Raw genomic sequence first — 19,004 nt, 5'->3', positions numbered from 1 at the left:
GAATAACTACCCCCCTTCCTTCACACAAAATGAAAGAGAACAACTCCCCACCACCCAATACTTAACAAGACAAATGACAGTAGTAATGCAGTGTTAATCACCAGCTAGAGGAAGGGGAAAAGAAAAAAATATATATGAACATTCAATATGTAACAAAATCACAATATTTGATAGGGGTGAATCTAGTTCTTGAAGAACCTCGACGAAGAACAACCTTGTTGTTTGATGAAGGCCCACTCGGATTGATAGTTTTAGTGGGAAGAATTTATCTTTTACAAATTCAACCTTAGACCAGGGCACAATAGAAATAAAAGACTTATTCCAAATGTTACCATTTTCTAGCACAACAACGTGATCTTATACTTCCTTGACACGGGCAGGGGCTGAAAATCGAGAATGACCCTTGCGCACAAGAATAGGTTTCTTGACTCTTACCCAATCACCCTGACACACAGGAGATGTTCTGATGCTATTGTGTGCGTATTTGGCCTGAGCAGCAGCTCTGACATCAGCTACTTTCCCTATTTTGTCCACGTCTACCTCCTTTCTCAACATCCAATCCTTATTGAGTTTAGAACCTGCTACTCTACCCCTGAGCAAGGTAAAAGGTGATATGCCTGTACTAGCATGAGGGGTAACTCTCATGGCCCACAGCATGTCAGAAATTACTTGTTTCCAGTGAAAACCATTGATGGAAGCTAACTGTAATTGATCTTTGATCACACGATTAAGGAGTTCGACTAAACCATTGCTACAGGGATGATAGAGGGAAGTGAGAATATGTTTAATTCCATGCATTTCAAAGTCAAAGTCAAAAACTTTATTCGGAAACATGTAAATCATGTCCATAAAAGTACATAACAATACAAACACCACATGTTAAAAGAAAAATACACTTGGCAATCGCAATCTGCTAAAAATACAGTAAGATACATATATATGTCGGATAATAAAAAAAACGGTTCCAATAAATAAATTACTTTAAAAATTGTGAACTTAAAAAATCATGCTTTTCCTAGAGCTAATAGCCCTGAGTATATAACTAGCCGTATAAAAACAGATGTCAGGGTGATGCAAATTAAAAAGTAACTTCATTGCCGCTTTAATAGTTCTTGCTCCATGTTTAATAAATAGAGGTTTTAAAAAGAATTTTCGATATTCACTGTACAGGTTACATACAAGTAGAAAGTGCTCTGTGCTTTGTTCTGAAAAGTTGTCACACCGACATGGACCTATAGGGCGCATCTTAATCTCAGGAAATGCAACCAATAGGTGGGCCGTACCCATCCTCATCCTGGTGAGGACAAACCGATGTTGCCCTTTGGTCACCAGGGGGAGGTAGGGATGTAGGCCCACGAATTCGTTCAATTGATTATAACGTATACAGGTGGAGAGTTTGAGATCATCCATAGCTCGTCTTTCTGCACAATGATTTAAAAAGATTGATTTCAGACTCTCTTTAGAGAGATCCAAGGCAGAACAGTGATCTAGTGCAACGTTTAATCCAAATACACTGGAAAAGGATTCAATTGTGTACTTAATCCATGGGATTTTAAGAAAAAAGTCTAGACGTAGACAATCCTCAATAATAGCCCTGTTAAATGAGGTTTCGTCTTTCATCCAGACCGTGCGCCATAACATCAGAGGTCTCAACAGTAATAGATCATTTAGATGTTGTAATCCTAATTCTTTGTGGACCAGACTATTAGTGGTGGATGTCGGGAGACACAGTAATTTTTTCAGAAAAATATTCTCTTCTACCTGTAAAGGTTCTACCCTGGATACCCCCCAAACCCCTGCTCCGTAAAGAGCAGCCGAGAGACACCTGGCTTCAAAAATCTTAAGCATTACCTTGGGCCTTCTACTACCTAGTTTACTTGCGAAAGCAAATATTCCATTGGCGCTCCTGGTCATTTTATCACGCACCACCTTGTGCTCAACATCCCAGCGCCCATTTTTAGAAAAGGTAACCCCCAGGTAACAGAAATTTTCCACACATTGCACCACCTGGCCATCAATGTGATACCTATAGGGCTTTTTTGGTTTTAACATTGCTAGCACCACACTCCATCACATATGTCTTGCTCTTGTTGATGACCAACTTCCTTTTTTCTATAAAGGCCACAAATTTGTCCATCAAGAGCTGTAGACCCCGGGGGGTCCTAGAAAGCAACACAGCGTCGTCCGCATAAAGTAACACGGGGATGGTACTTGTGTTTACTCTAGGGGCGTCCGCTGGTGCTTTCTTGAGGATCGAGTCTACTTCGTTGATAAAAAGAGTGAAAAGCAGGGGTGCCAGGACGCACCCTTGTCTAATACCTCTCCTGACCCGGAATTTATCTGTACATTCGCCCGAAGGCCCATATCGGACACTCGAGCTGAGTCTCTCGTACAGGCGGGCCAGGAAATATATAATTTCCCTAGGTGCTCCCATTTCTAGCAAGGTAGTCCATAGTATGGCGTGATCCACCAGATCGAAGGCGCTGCTCAAATCAGCAAAACAGAGGTAGAGTGACCCACTTTTTGCACGGGTGTATTTCCCTATCAGGAGTTCCAGGTTTAAACACTGTTCAATGCAACCTCTTCCTTTCCTGAACCCGTATTGGCAGTCTGTCATTATCTGATTAGACTCTGCCCATTCTTCTAATCGGGCGAGGAGTACACGGCTCATAATCTTGACGGACGAATCCAGCAAAGAAATTGGCCGGTAATTTTTGACGTTTCCTCGGTCCCCTTTCTTATGAATCGGGACTATTATAGATTCAGACCAAGTGCAAGGAATAGTACAGTGAACAGCAGCATTAAAAACTTTGACTAGTACTGGCCCCCAAGTCTCAGGTGCAAATTTGTATACATCCACTGGGACACCGTCGGGTCCCTGGGCCTTTCCGCCCTTGCTAGCCTGAATACTACTTAGGACCTCCTGTAAGGTGATATCTATGTTAAGTACTGGCCAGGAGCAACTTATCGGCAACATTTCAGTTTTAGGATTAAAAATGCCAGAGAAATGCTGGACCCATGATTCCTTACCAACGTTTGAGGTCAACACGGGGAGTTTGTCATCCTTTAAAAAGGGGCTGTTAACTGCTGCCCAGAAAAGAGTACAGTTGTTTGAAACAGCCGCTTGATCAAAACGCTCCCAAGCTTCCTCACGTAATTCAGCTTTCCTTTGCTTAAGAGCTGAGTTATAGTCAGATCTAAGCTTAGCTACAGCTGATTTATCTCTAGGTTTAATTCCATGCATTTAAAAAAAATCCTGCATCTCTGCAGAGACCAATTGAGTACCATTGTCAGATACTAATTCCTCCGGAAATCCTTCTCGAAGAAAAACATCTTTGAAAAAACTGATCACTGTGGCAGAATTGATTCCTTCCACAAATCTAACTTCTGGCCATTTTGACATGTAATCAATCAAAACTAAAGCATATTTGGGAGTACTGCCCAGATCGCTGAATGGCCCAGCCACATTAAACGCTAATTTACTCCAAGGTGATTCTTTCACTGAAATGGGGTGATAGCAGAAGGACACGGAACCTGTGTTTTGTCACTCAAAACACAAGCTCCACAATCTCGAACACAGTGTTCAATGGCCCTATCAACACCTGGCCACCAAAAATCTTCAGGTACTCTTCGTTTCATAGCACAAAATGCCCAAATGACCAACATGGGCCAAATCCAAAACTGCCTTACATAGTGATTTTGGAACAACTAATAAACCACCCCTGCGCAAAATTCCATCCACCAAGGACAATTCATCGCTAACTCTTTTGAAGGGAACTAACTCAGAAGCAAGAGTTTTATCGTTAGGCCAACCTTGAGTTAAAAAATCAATCACTCTACACAAGTCAACATCTTCAGAAACCGCAAGCTTCCAATCAGCTTCAGATAAGGCAGCACCAGTATCAGTCACAGTACTAACAGCAAACACCCTTTCTAGATGATCACATTCCGGTTCCAAAACATCATGGGAAAGAGGTAACCTAGACAAACAATCGGCTACACAATTCTTAACACCAGGTACATACTCTAAACGGTAGTTGAACTCACCAAGTCTGTACTGCCATTTTGCAATCCTAGGTGTAGCTCTACCACCACTTTTAGTTGTAAAAAGGTCCACCAAGGGTTTGTGATCAGTTCTGAGAACAAAATGATTATCCCACAAGAAATGCCTGAAGTATTGCACAACCCACCATAAAGCCAAAGCTTCCTTTTCAATTGTTCCATATGTTCCCTCAGCACCTCGGAGTGTTCTGGATGCATAAGCGATAATTTCTTCTCTATTGTCAGATCTTTTCTGCATCAAGACAGCCCCTAGACCAACATTACTGGCGTCAGTGGTGACAATACATAGATCATTAATGCTGAACAATTTAAGTGGACGTGCCTGCACAATCGCTTCTTTCAGTGATTTAAAATCATTAGCACATTGTTTGGACCAAACATATTTCGTGTTTTTCTTGAGAAGATTACGTAAACACACAGTTCTATCAGAAAAGTTTGGAATACATTTTGCATAATATTCAACCAGTCCCAAGAAGGAACGTAGTTGGTCTTTGTTTAGAGGTTCAGGTGCATTTTGGATGGCATCAAGAAGTTTCATTTTCGGTTCCACCCCCTTAGCTGAAATGTGATGGCCCAGATAATCTACACCATCTTTAAGAAATGTACATTTATCCTTTCTTAAAGTTAGACCACTAGACTTTACAATATCTAAGACAGTTTTGACTCTAACATTGTGTTCTTGTACAGTCCTGCCGTATATAAGAATGGCGTCCTGAAAGAATACGACTCCTGCAGTGTCTTTAAATAGGTTGCCCATGAGACGTTGGAACACTGCAGAAGCCGACGCTAAACCGAACGGCATTCGTAAATAACGGAACGCACCTTTAGGAGTCACAAATGACGTGAGGTGCCTTGAATCTTTGCACAACTGAATTTGATGGCTCGCTGAAGATATGTCGAGGGCAGAAAAATACTTAGCACCTTCAAAAGGAGACAACATCTCTGATGTTGGGCAAAGGTTGTCGATCTATCCATATGCAAGTATTCAAATCACCCAAATTCACACACATCCTAAGCGATTTATAAGCCTTGCGCGCCAAAATTATGGGAGACAACCACTCAGAACCCTTGATTAGTTCAATCACACCCAAGACACACAATCTTTAGAGTTCACGTTTCAATTCACTATGCATACTTAGCGGTACTTTGCGTACTTTGTGTGCTATTGCTCTAGCCCCTTCCTTTAAAACAATACGATGTTGGAATCCCTTGAGCTTGCCAAGTTTATCATTGAAAATTTAGGGATAACTATGAATCCAATCATTCTCAACTGATGTAGTAACAGAATGTACTGGCCAAACATCCGGAAGCGTAGCATAATACTGTTTAGCTTCCCGTCTAGATAAAACCATGTCAGTATGATTAGGATCAAGGATGATCCCGAGTTCACCTTGTTCATGCCATCCTAATAAGTTGGCACCTTCTTTAACAACATAAATTGTACATGACGTACAATCGCCATTGAACTCCAGCTTACCTTTAAATTTGCCTAAGACTTCTACTCTTTTTCCCCCAGAAGCAAACATTTTAATAGATGATTGTGTCAACGAAATTGCACCTAAAGTGTCATAATCCTTGACATTGATCAGGGTAAAAGGGGAACCAGAATCTGCAAGAAATTTGATGTCAATATTGTTTAGACTGATAGTGCACACAGGAGATTTCCTTCTCTGACATTCATCTACAGACGCTATTTCTACAATACCCTCAGATTCCATAGAAGAAGTAGAAAAACATCAACAATTCATAACAAGTGTCATCATCATTATATTCTACATTGTGATCTTCTATGTTTTTTACAGTACATGACGGTCCCTTCTGTACCATAGTTGCTTTGCACATATGTGCCAGATGCCCCTTCTTCCCACACTTGAAGCAAGATTGATTTATGGCGAAGCAGAATTTAACCCCTTCACTGCGGCGGCTATTTCGCTGCAGTGCTAAGGGGGTGGAGGGGCCGCGCGGCGGTCCCGTGCTCGTGACGGAACGGTTCCGTCACGGCCCCGCCCGCGCTAGAGAACGTTAGCGCAGGCGCGAAATTCGCGCCGCGCAGGCGCGGCGAGAGGGCCGTGACGGAACCGTTCCGTCACCAGCACAGCCCACCCGAGGCTCGTGACGGAACGGTTCCGTCACGAGCATGGGAGGGGTTAAAATTTCCCAGATGTGATCTGCTACCACAACGATAACATGACATTCCTTGAGTATCGTTTCTTGCTCTGGTGGCTGACGTAGAGGAGGTTCGAGGAATGTTTGTGTTGACAACTTTGGATATTTTTGCAGAGGACTTGGTACTGACTAAGTTGACTTCAGTTGGTGAAGAAGATGAAGTAAAAGATGATGTAGGTGCACTTAGTTCCTTCATGCAGAACTGTGAATGTTCAACAGTCTTTGCTAAGGTCAAAGCAGTTTCCAAATCTGGATCATAAGAGGACAAAAGTCTTTCTCGAACTTTTCTGTCACAAGTGCGTTCTATAAGCTGATCACGAATAATCTCATCCCTAAATTCTCTGTAGTTTCAGTTTACCGCTAAAATCCTCATAGTTGCAACAAAATTGTCGATGGATTCACCAGGCATCTGTGACCGTTGTAGAAATTTATGTCGTTCCAACACAATGTTGCATTTGGGATTAAATCTTTTGTCAAGGGTTTTTATGAGTGAAGCATACTCATCAATGACTTGCGAATTGCCATCATCACCTGTGCTTGCACTTATCCTCACCTCTTCAAGAGGTAACGTCTCCAAAATGGACCTGCCTTCAGCCCCTAAATTGTACACCAGCAGTGCTTTTTTCTTTTTAGAAGTGAAAGTATCACCATCAATTGCTTCAATGTACGCTTCAATGTGTCCTTCCATTGTTTCCATAACATAGGAGGAGGACCGGGTGACTGTAAAAAGGGAGGTGGTGTTGCTACTTTTTCCATTTGCGTGGGTGAGTTGCTGCCCACAAAGCAAAAATGATTGGCTATCCCAATAAGCTTTGAGTGTAAACTGCTTTAAAAAAAAAAAAAAGACAAATGTCTTTCAAAAGAATATTCAACAGTACACTGTCCACAATCTTCAATTTGTTTAACAACACGTTATAAAATACGCGCTGTCAAACAGTATATAATTGCAACTTTGAAATTACTGCTTCGCGCTGGGTGCGTGCGCGCGGATTGTTTACAGAAACTCCATGGCAACGCGCGTCATGACGCGAGGCATCCAAACGCTAGGCTCGTGAAACTCGCACACCAGCGTAGGCGAAGACGTTGTTGAAAGCGTTGCAGGCTCGCGCACCCAGGCAAAAAGAGAGATAAAGAACCAAATTCAAACAAAATCCTCACCGAGAAGAGTCCACACCGCAGGAGTTTGTCAGCAGCCAGCGGCACTGGACACTCACGTGCGTCGGCACTAGTGAGGCTGTAAGGCTTCACTCGACGCAGCAGTTGCCTCGAAGAGGGAGAAATACTGCCACGACATCCAGCAACACCTTGTGGGAGCAGCTAACACCAGACCGTCCTGTCGCCAGTGAAAGGAAGACGACACCCTGTAAGTTTCTAAGAGCTTCCCTTAATCCGTCCAGTGTATAGCGGTCCCGGCAGCAACTGCCGTCCGGGCATTCCACAATCTGTTTCCCGAACCCCCACAATAACAGAACCACGCGCAGGTCCTCGCGGACACTCGCGTGGCAACAAATAAGCATCCCAACAAGTATGTTCACAGATGTCATGTGGTATACCTTGTAACAAACAACAGACCAGTGTGTATGGCTTGCATTGTTGACCAAACCAAATAAACACATTTATTAAAAAGAAAAAAAGTTCATTACGTTTTAAATAGTTTCAAATTATTATTTAGATAATTATTGTGGGATACTTAAAGTGAATAATTTTAAATACAATAAACATTTACTTTTTTTAATAACAAGATTCAAATAATTTTCAATAAATAATGTTATTATTGTATCAACTTGTATTATCCTTTTTTCCAAATACTTTCACTTTTTGTTACCCACAAAGACATACATTACTTTTTCCTATTTTCTCAGTAAGGATATGTCTCGTAGTAAAGGATCATAATACAGATATGCTGAATTATAGGTATCGCGGTAAAGGTATGTCGAAATAATGAAATCTTAATAATGAGGGTGCATTCATTTGTTTACTTTTTAAGTGGCACATTGTTGCTTATTTAACATGGGTGGCATGGTAAATACATTTGTGTTTTGTTCGTGAATTTTGTCCTTAAGATCTCGCATGCATGCCGTTAGCTGAAATTAGGAAAATAATTATTGGTGAGCCAGTATTCCAGACATTTCTCGTGATCTGATGACCTTGTTTTGTAAACTCAGACTAGTGCCCACATCTAGGTTTGACACTTTCCAGCATGTCCTGCACTATGGTAGTGCATTAGGGTTCCTGACATGGACTATACTTGCTTATTAATGAAAATCCTGGATTCTGCGAGAGAAATGATTTTCTAATCCCTGAAAGAGCAAAATTAAGATTATTATATTTGCATGTACTATGCTGGATTTATAACCTGTGAAATGATGAGTTTTGTCTCACCTGAATGTTTTGGTAAGTATTATCAGACAAGTTACCAGATTAGCCAGACATGACTCAAGACCCGGGTTGCATCTGAATTTTTTGGTTCCGAACTCTTGTTTTATGGCAATCTTCAATTCTTTTTTTCAGGCCTGCAGTTTTGAACAGTGCTGAAAACTTCACCGTTTTAATCAAGAACAACATACACTTTCCAACACACGATCATACAGTGTAAGTGAAATCTCTGTGCTCCTGTGTGTTGTTGTGGACTTTCCATTGGGCAGGCTAATGAAATCTCAGCGTAGAAGCTGGAAGTCTGTATAACCCTATTCAGTGCTCCATAAAACTCTTCTCCCACCCCACCTTCATACCCAGGCTAAAACCACCACTCTCAGGTTTAGAAAAGACGTTTAAAGAAGCACCTATGAAGCAGGGCATTGTTTAAATAAATTAAGAAATGTCATCCCTCTTATAAGCAGGTGTTAGGCGTGTTGGTCCACTAGCCTTCACCCTAGAATCCGGATATAGCACTTAATAGCCATGATGGTCAATCTGTAGCCGATTATGATCAGTGCATAAAACCTAAATGTGTTCCTTGTCTCTTCTCCAGGACAAATATCCCTCCAGACTTCAACGTATCCTGCACATTTAACAGATTCACATCTCCGCAATGCCCCATTTTTCGACTAGGAGACATTTTTCAGGAAACGGGGGAGAATTTTTCAGATGTGGCCATTCAGGTAAAGCACTTTGAGACCTGAGACTCATTATATTTGAATGATCAGTTTATCATTCCTCACACTGCATATGCTATTACAGAATAGGGAACATGTCTTTCCATTAATAGTCCCATGTGGTTGTATGATGGAAAATATGCACATTGTTACATGTTGCTGTAATATATGAACAGGGACATGCAATGTTTTTTTCTGTTTGCTCTTTTGACTGAAGTGATCAACAATTATGTTCCTTATTAATCGTTTCATTTGCATTTTCAGGGTGGAGTAATGGGCATAGAGATCAATTGGAATTGCAACTTAGATCCATTGTGCTATCACTGCAAGCCGAAGTACAGCTTCCGTCGATTGGATGACAAAAAGGAAACCGAGGCATTATGTCCTGGCTATAACTTCAGGTACTCTATAACTTTAGCCATTCCATAACTTCAGACACTCTATATCTGCAGGTCTTTCATGACTTCAGCCACTCTATAACTTCAGCTATTTCATAACTTCAGACATTCTATAACTTCACGTTCTCTATAACTTCAGGAACTCTAACTTCAGGTTTTCTTTATCTTCAGGCATTCTTTAACTTTAACCCTTTCCATGCTCATGACGAGCTCAGCTCGTCATGAGGCACAGTGGAGCTGTGCTGATGACAAGCTGAGCTCGTCATGAAAGAACCAAAATCACACTTTCCAGCACAGGAGGGGAAAATGCACAGCAGCGATGTGGTTAAAAATTCCTTAACTTCAAATACTCTTCAACTTCAGGTTCTCTATATTTTCAGGCACACTAAACCTTTAGGAACTTCAAGTATTCTATAACTTGAGGCATTCTGTAGCTTCAGGTACTCAATAACTTCAGATATTCCATAACTCAATAACGTCAAACGATCTGTATCTTCAAGCACTCTTTATCATCAGGCTTTTTTCACCTTAAGGCATTCTATAACTTCAGGTACTCTATATCTGTGGAATTTCTATATGTTCTGGCACTCTAAAAGTTTAGGCTCTCTAAAACTTCAGGTACTCTATAACTTCAGCACTCTGTAACTTCAGATATACCATAACGTCAGGTAGTCTATAACTTTATGTATTCCATAACTTCGGGTACTCTACATTTTCGGGGACTCTAAATTTGGGTACTTATTTAACTTCAGGTCAGGTATTTTATAACTTCTGGTATTCCACAACTTAGGCACTTGATATCTTCAGGCAAACTATATCTTCAAGCACTCTATATTTTCAGGCTCTGTTTAACTTCAGGTACTCTGTAACGTAAGGCACTCTATAACTTCTGATACTCTATATGTCAGGTACTCTATAACTTCAAGTATTCTGAATCTTCAGATAATCCTAGGCATACTCAATATAATATAACTGAGGAGGATACAGTGAAGGCTTCTGGGAAAAGAAGATATGAGTTGACAATAGGAAAATTATGCCATTGCCACAATATTGCATCAGAGGCTTAAGCCTTCAGACCAGATGCTCTGTAGAAATAACACTTGATTTAATGTTGTTAAATGAGTAGCTCCTAATTCACTTATGATGCCCATTGATGAGAGGGCCTGGGAAGGAAGCCAGAAATACAATTCAGAAGGAGGGAATAGGAAGGCACGTGTATGATGTCATGTCACCACATTCGCTCGTATAGGCTGCTTCAAGGCAAGGATAAGGTAACGGAAGAGGAAAAAGGGAGAGGGGCATGGAGCAGACAGGTCAGGATGGAAGAGTGATCCAATTTCAATAAAATAGTTTCAGTGACATTGTGCCGGTGAGTGTGCATGTCACTAGTTGAGCACAGTGTATAATATCTAAATACCTTCAAAAGGATTGTGCCCATAAACAATATTTTGGAGACCTGTATGGTTACCGGTAGCTTTCTCATTCCGTCGGATGAACAGGTGAGTTTCCTTCAATTCTTACACCTGCAGTTCCCACGGGTTGATGCTCAGCTGGGCTGACTCAGGTATTCATCGTTCAGCGGTTAATAAATATACCATCACATTTGGTTACTTCACATTGTATTTCAAAACAAAAAATTATTAGATTATGTTATGGTAGTTATTTTCAGAACATTATGCCCCCTGAAATCTCCCCAAAGCACTTTAGGGAAGAGGAGAGCTGGAAAAGAGTTTGTTTTAAAGGAGAGGCAAAATAGAGTGAATGAGGAAGGGATTACATAACTCATAAGACTGGTTTGTCACCAAACAGTGCAATAGTGTGGTGTTGAATGTGTGGGCAGTAGTGTTAGTGGAATAGTGTAGGTGATCACATTGTCTATTGACAGCTGAAGTCAGGGGTATGTGGCATGTGCTTGGAAGTGAAATTCAGTGATTTTGCTTTTTCATCATTGTGTTATGTGGAACAAGGATCTTTCTTAGGTACTCTTGGGACAGACTACAGGAACAAAGTTATGCTGTATGAATATGTTCTTCCATGCAAGTCATATTGAGAATTAAGTATCACAACCAAGTACCAATGGAAGAAAATAATTTTGACAAATCTAAAGCTTTAAAGATTGGTAATGGATACGGCCAACGCCTGGACACTGCCACTTCTTTATGCCCTAACGGTCCGAGGGGACCGCAATGCTCATCACCGGTTCCCTGTTGTTCCCGCTGCCTTGCCACCATCAGCGTGGGTCTAAGGACTCCAAGTCCCAGTCTCCCTCCTGTGGCGCATGCCAACCACGCCATCAGCAAGCGCCAGGAGGCACTTGATAAGCGGAGTGGGGCTTCTGCTTCACGGACACCGCCACTTCTTTATGCCCTAATGGTCCTAGGGGACCTCAACGCTCATCACCGGTTCCCTGTTGCTCCCGCTGCCTTGCCACCATCAGCACGGGTCTAAGGACTCCAAGTCCCGGCATCCCTCCTGTGGCGCCTGCCAACCACGCCATCAGCAAGCTCCAGGAGGCACTTGATAAGCGGAGTAGGGCTCCCGCAGCACGGGACACTCACGGGTGCGTCCGTGCGAAGCCCAGGCCAAGGGCGGGCCCGTCTGAGCCCGTCCGAGACTGGTTGAGACTGGATGGGCCACCCTTCTGACAAGGTGTGTAAAGTGAGTCCCTATGTGACTGTTTGAGCACTGCTAAACTGCTGATGTTTATTATAGCCCATTGAGGGGTTTAGTAAGAGTTAAGATTTTGGCCATTAGTGTTCGAAGTATCCCAGGGAGCGTGTTTTTCCTATTATTTAACATCAATTACATCTCTTGCCCTTTTCTTGCTCTGAGCAATCCTAGCTACCACATAAGTATGGGGGAGAGCCCGCCTCCACTTGCAAGGCCTAACACCCGAGATAAAGCTTCTGTGCGCACACCCATTTCAAAACCAACAGCTATCGATAAAATGTTACGGCAGACAATAGGCGCTGTCTCTAAGTAGATAGAACGCACAGAACGCCGGCTTTCCTTGACGCCAATAATTCTATGCTCTCCCATGGTTTTGGAAACAGGAGCTTCTGACTTGTCCCAGATAGTAAATCTGTCGAATACTCCTGATCTAATGCCAGCTTCGGAAAAGGCAACTCCTATAATTGCTCACAAATCTGATACGAGGGGACAATTAGGAAAGGTGGTCAAAAGAAACAAAAAGCCCACAAGGGGGGGTAAGCAAGTGTACTCGTCCTTGAGATCAGCGCCAAAGGCTCAGACTGAGGGCAATATAACTGGTGGAAGTAGCCCACTAGCATTGGAGCCCCCGTTATGGGCCACAAATATGGCAAGAGAATTTAAAACGCATATGGAAACCTATATCCATAGTGAGATAGAAGCCGTTAAGAAACACATAGAGAAGCTCACATTGTTGGTTGATTTATGGGGGAGCAAAATGGACACTCTTTCTAATACTTTGGCCAATTTCAAAACTCTAGACCAAGCGCCCACCCACCACAGTAACGGAGCGACCATATCTTATCTTATCTTATCTTATGCGGAATTTGTTAAGCGCACGGTCACCCAGGGGTTTCATGGCGCTGAGGGAAACAGATAGTAGATGGAAAGTGAAGGGCAGATGGATTAGTGCTCTAGCCGTACGCTTGTTTGAATAGCCAGGTCTTCAACGCTCTCCTGAACTCTGTCAGCTTGGTGCAGTTCCGGATAGATAGGGGCAGTGAGTTCCAGGTTTTTGGGGCGAGGTATGCGAAGCAGGATCCGCCCAGTCGTTTCTTTTTAAATGTCGGCACCGTGAGGAGGGACAGGTGGGCAGAACGAAGATCGCGGGTCGGTTCATGTTTGTTTATGAGTTGGTTGACGAACCTGGGGCTTTTTCCGTGGAGAGCTTTGAAGATTATGCAGCCTGTCTTGAAGGTGATCCGATGGGTAATGGGAAGCCAGTGGAGGGAGGCCAACAAAGGTTTGGCTGACTTCCTGCGATTGCTCTTGAATATTAGTCTGGCCGCTTGATTTTGAACAATCTGCAGGCGTTTAGCGATGGAGAGGGGAAGGCCCAGGTAGATAGAGTTGGAGAAATCTAATCGCGAGAGAACCAGTGCGAGTACTACCTGGATGAGAGCAGAATGGGTCAGCAGATGGGCGATTTTTTTAATCTTTCTTAGCTGAAAGAAGCAGGAAGAGATCACGGTTCCGGCCTGGGTTTTCAATGAGAGGTCGGCGCTGAGAGTAACCCCAAGGCTTTTAGCTGACTGGGAGGGGGATGGGGGAGTGCCCATTGAGGATGGCCAGAAGTGGGGACCCCAACTGAGTGCGCTGTTACTAGGGAGTACCAACTCCAGCTTAAGATGGTTCTGGTCCATCCAGCTCTGAATGTTACTGCTACTGTATCTGCCCATATTACCCTAACAGATTCTAATGCTGTACGGAGGCCTCTCTCCCTAGCTAACCAATCTGTAGATCCGGGTGCGTTACAACCTGAGGCTCCAAAGGAGGGGGTTGATGGCCACGGCCTTATGAAAATGTCAACAACTTTGGGCCCGCAAGGGGAATGTAATCTCCATAGTAATAGTAGAGGAGATTGTGGGAGCAACGGTCAATCTAATAGAGTTACATTTAAACCCAATTTGAAATCTATAGATATACCCCCGGCCTCAACCCCCTAAACTGTTATCTTAAATGGAGTTCCTGAGCTGGAAACAGATAAAGGGGAGACATATCCTGAATTAAAAAAATAAAGTCATTTTTTGGTTAAACAAACATAGACCATTGCCCTCCTCAATCCAGAGCAAAATTCTCTTTACTAGGCGGTTTGGTTGGCTGGGTCAGGGGAAGAAAGATATCCAGCGGGATTGTGTTTTGCTCAATTTCAGGGACATCAGCGCGGTTCAATATATCCTAAACTGGGACCAAGTAAGGGAGACCAGCGGCATACGGACGCTTCCTCTTGGTTATTTCTATCTTTCTACTCCCCTGATTGAAAGAATGGGAGGCGTATATACAAAAGGGGAAAAAAGAGCCCGGACTGGCCATTTGCCAAACATGGGCCGGGGTCCTGAAATAATCATGCCCTTTAATATTCCAGTTACCAATAGATTTTGCAGCTTAGATGTAGTTGATTGACTGGATCCCTCAGTAGAACCTGCCGAAGGTATAGTCATCCAGCCACCAGTGCTACAAAATTGTGATAGATTTGAGTTTGGGGATCGCCCTCTCGGGGAAACACTTGAGGTTATAGTAGCCCCAGGTGGACTGGGAGCCCCGCCGAAAACATTGGGGGCCCCTTCGGGATATACACAAGATCGTGAGGGGATACTTTGCCAAACACTTCAGCAGGAGGTTGAAACCCTCAATCCTCTGACTGAAAAAAACAAAAGACTTAGACAACACTAAGGTTCTATCATGGAACAAAGCAGGTGTTGCTTCCAAGCTGGACTATCCCGACTGGGGAGCCTACATTGACATGCATGAGCTACGTCTCTTTCAAGAGACATGGTCTGCTGTTCCACTATATAGGCTAGGATATGTAGCTTACTCAACCCCAGCCCTGCAGGGTGTTAGGGGGGAAGACCCTTAGGGGGTCTATGTATGTGGGTTGCTACCCATCTGGGGTGCACAATTAAAGTACTTGATACTGGATCCCTGGATATATTGTGTATTCTCCTCTCATTTGACGACCAATTTAAAATGGTCATAAATATATACTCCCGTCCTTTGAAGTTGGGGCAAACCTCATAGACCCTAGACTCTCTGGCCTCTTTTCTACTTACTCTATCTGAGTCTGTTCACCTAGTTGTAGGAGGGAACTTTATTTGTCACTTCAAACCTTTCAATGGTATAAGTTCCAACATTACAAGTGACGAGGAATCTGTCTGGTCAATACCTGAATGTAATATCTATCCAACAAGGGGGTGGTCCCCCCTTGTTCTTCAGATGACCTCACTTACTCTTACATATTCGCTTTGGGCCTGTAATTGTCGATTACCTTCAGATAGCCTGGGAAACCCAACTTTTAATAAAATAGGACAGGCCTCCACAATTGATTTCATTTTGGTTGATGTTGAGAATTGGTCCAAAATTAGGGACTTCACTTCCCATCCACGATGTGAAAGTGACCATAATCCATTAATACTTAAGATGTCCTATCCCCAATTCATGAATGACCAGGGTCTGCTAATACAACCCCCCCCCAATGTAATTGTAACAGAAGGTGGCAGAAGAGTTCACTGGGGTACATTAGCTGCTTCAGATGAAAAATTGGCCTCTTTGTACACAGAGATAATCCCTTTTTTAGAGTTTGCTTTCTGTGCAATGGAAAACTACCAAGGCCATGAATCCATGCTGTTGATAAATAATAACCACCAGGAAATGTTCTTAAAGCTGGCAGACTTTTTCTATAAACATGAAAATAACAACAAGCCCGACCCTAAACCGAAACATCCATGATTCAACAAGGCGTGCAGGGAAACTAAAAGTGCACTGGTACATGGAGTTAAGAATAAGGGTGTCTTAGATACCAGAGCAGCCAGATCTCATTATAAAAATACCATGGCTGAAGCCTAAGCAGCCTAGGAGAATGAAAAATGGGAAGCGATCAAGAAAGCTTTGGACACTAGAGATATGAGTCTTTTGGAACCTAGTGAAGACTGGTCACTCCGAAAGCAACTCAGCTATTACTCCAAATCTTGCGGAAGAAGCCTGGAGATCGCATTTTAAAATTTTATATTCTAGGTCCCTAGATGATACTGTAGCACATGGGATAATAGATGTTTTTCAAATCCCCTTAAATATGGATCCACCACTCTGTACACTGCCGGAAGTCACTCTGGCATTGGGTAAGTTACTTCCTAATAAGGCACCGGGTCTGGACAGAATTCCTGGTTCAGAACTGAACAGGCTGTCTGGGCACCCTATCTGCAGACCTTTTTTTTTTTTTTTTGTTGGTAGACCTTTATTGCACATTATACATATACACAGCGGTGTGCCTACAACCCACTGGTAGGGCCGGCCGCAATCAGTGTACCAGCCGAGGCAGACGAGCCCAGGAACATATAACACTGGCAGAAGTGCACAGCTTAGTAAGGCACAGCTCGTGAAGGCACAATAGTTGTTCAGAATAAAATGTTCAAAGTACACCATAAGACTGTGGCCGTAGCGCCCTGATGATATCTCAGTCTCATTTTACAGTTTTGAGGAACCAAACTCAAGCAATAACAGAACCCAACTCCCCCCCACCCCTCCCGATCCTGGTCCTTGTGAGTATTCCGGGCCTGTCAGGTACAGTGTCCAAAAGGCAATCAACCCCAGAGGTGGCAGGTGGGCATTAACCAGGGTAGGCAGTCGTTGACAGGTCTATTCACCATGATTCAAACAACAGCGGGTACATGTATGAGCGTCAGGTCTCGCCGTCTAGCAATGATGCATGTGGAACCTCCAACTATATCCCTAGCTCAGACATACTGTGCAGGACAGACGGTACACACTCACTCAGTCAATACTCATTCGGGTTCACCGCCTCCGTCCGATAAGTCGGCACTCACTCTCCCCTCACTATCAGTGTCAGCCAGGGAAAGCATATAGAGCGTAAATGGAGCCCATATATCCCGTGGTCGCGCCTTCTCTGGCAGTCCCTCATAGTAACAATTCAGTTGATCCCTACAATAAGCCATGTCATTCAGCCACAGCTGCACATCAGACGCTCTCCTCCCTCCCCAACCCATTGCAACTCTCCGTTTGGCCAACTGGAGCGGCAACACAACGAACCGTCTAGATTTTGCTGATATACCAGAAGCAATTCCCAGGAGGCAAAGGCGCACATCCAACGCAACTTCGGTCGATGTCATGGCAGTAAGCGTCTCAGACACCGCCTTCCAGAAGTCATACACACGTGAACATCCCCAGGCCAGGTGTACAAAGTCAGCGTCATCCTCTCCGCACCGGACACACTGGGCAGACTCTCGAAGGCCAAACCTAACCAGCTGAACCGGCGTGTAGTACCACTGATGCATGAACTTATAATGCAGAAGACGAAAATTACCATTAATCACATACCCCCCAGTCATAGCACAACATTCGGCCCACTCGTCATCACTCAATGGTTCTGGGAGACTCCTATCCCATCTGGCCCTAGCCAAAACTGCGCCCCCTCCCTCATCTTCCTGTGCAGCTCGATATAGTTTAGATAGCAATTTAGTCCTGTCCTTGGCAGTGTAAAGCAACTGTAAAGCTCCGAGAGCCAACGGCTCCTCCGGGTATGTTGGATATAGAGCATGTGCCGCATCCCGAAGCCTAACGTATACAAAGGTAGACATAGTGGCATTAGTGGAGCGGGCCGTCATGGCCTGCAAGGGGAGAAACGATGCCCCAGGGAAAAGGTCCCCCATAGTTTGAAGTCCAGCTTCCCTCAGAACCTGTAACCCTCCAATCTCTCCAGACACCGAAATACCTGAGTGATAAAGCAGCGGCATAGCCGGCGCATATATAACGGCAACCTGGCTGCCCGTCTGCCCAATTCTTCCCAGGCAGTCGCCGTGATCCGCACAGTGTCAATCTCCCCCTTCTCAAACACCGAATGTTCATTAACAATCATGGCCCTCAGGGGATGTGGCAGGACAGCACTGGCTTCAAGCGCCACGTGCGGAGTGTACGGTGGAGCACACACCCAGTAAGTCGCAAAATGCGCTTGCGCACAGAGATAATAAAGCTTCATGTCCGGCACAGCAAACCCCCCCAGTTCGTACGGTTTGGTCAGTACCTCCCACGTTACACGTGGCTTCTTACCGGCCCAGGTGAGAGATATCAGTAGGGACCTCATTCTGGCAAAGAAGTGCGACTTCAGCGGGACAGGTATATTGACAAAGAGATAAAGAAATTTCGGCAGAACCACCATTTTAATTAAGGACACCCGATCCGCTAGAGTCAGAGGGAGACGGGTCCAACGCGCTACCTGATCCTCCAACTTAGAGATGGCAACTCCATAATTAGCCCTTATAATTTCTTGGGAGTCCCTGTGCACCCAGACGCCTAGATATCGAACCGATTCTGTTGCCCATTCCAGGGGAAATTCCAATGGAATCTGGTGCGTAACGTCCGTGAGAGGTAGCACGACAGATTTGTCCCAGTTAATGATCAGTCCAGAGTGGTGACCAAACTTAATGAATTCCCGGAGAATGTTTTCTAGGTGGAGCGCTGGTTCACGAACATAGAGGACCATGTCATCTGCATACATTGACACAGCCAAGGATCTAAGAGGGAATTTCAACGCCGCTTCCGCATACCTCTGCCGCAAGATACA

At 43.8% G+C, this 19,004-nt stretch overlaps 1 protein-coding gene across 1 annotated transcript in view; it reads left to right on the top strand.

The window, feature by feature from the left end:
- The window catches only part of LOC147679439 (P2X purinoceptor 7-like), a 512,498-nt gene that overhangs the window by 330,092 nt on the left and 163,402 nt on the right, over nt 1-19,004 (top strand). Inside the window, exons 6-8 of the mRNA XM_086943008.1 lie at nt 8,740-8,820; nt 9,200-9,329; nt 9,588-9,724. Of these exons, the coding sequence (XP_086799134.1) occupies nt 8,740-8,820; nt 9,200-9,329; nt 9,588-9,724 (348 nt within the window). The remainder of the gene's footprint in view (nt 1-8,739; nt 8,821-9,199; nt 9,330-9,587; nt 9,725-19,004) is intronic.

Source organism: Lissotriton vulgaris, chromosome 11, assembly GCF_964263255.1.
Source record: "Lissotriton vulgaris chromosome 11, aLisVul1.2, whole genome shotgun sequence".
Lineage (NCBI taxonomy): Eukaryota > Metazoa > Chordata > Amphibia > Caudata > Salamandridae > Lissotriton > Lissotriton vulgaris.
The sequence above is the reverse complement of the archived record's forward strand: the minus strand, read 5'-3'. Positions and strand labels throughout refer to the sequence as shown.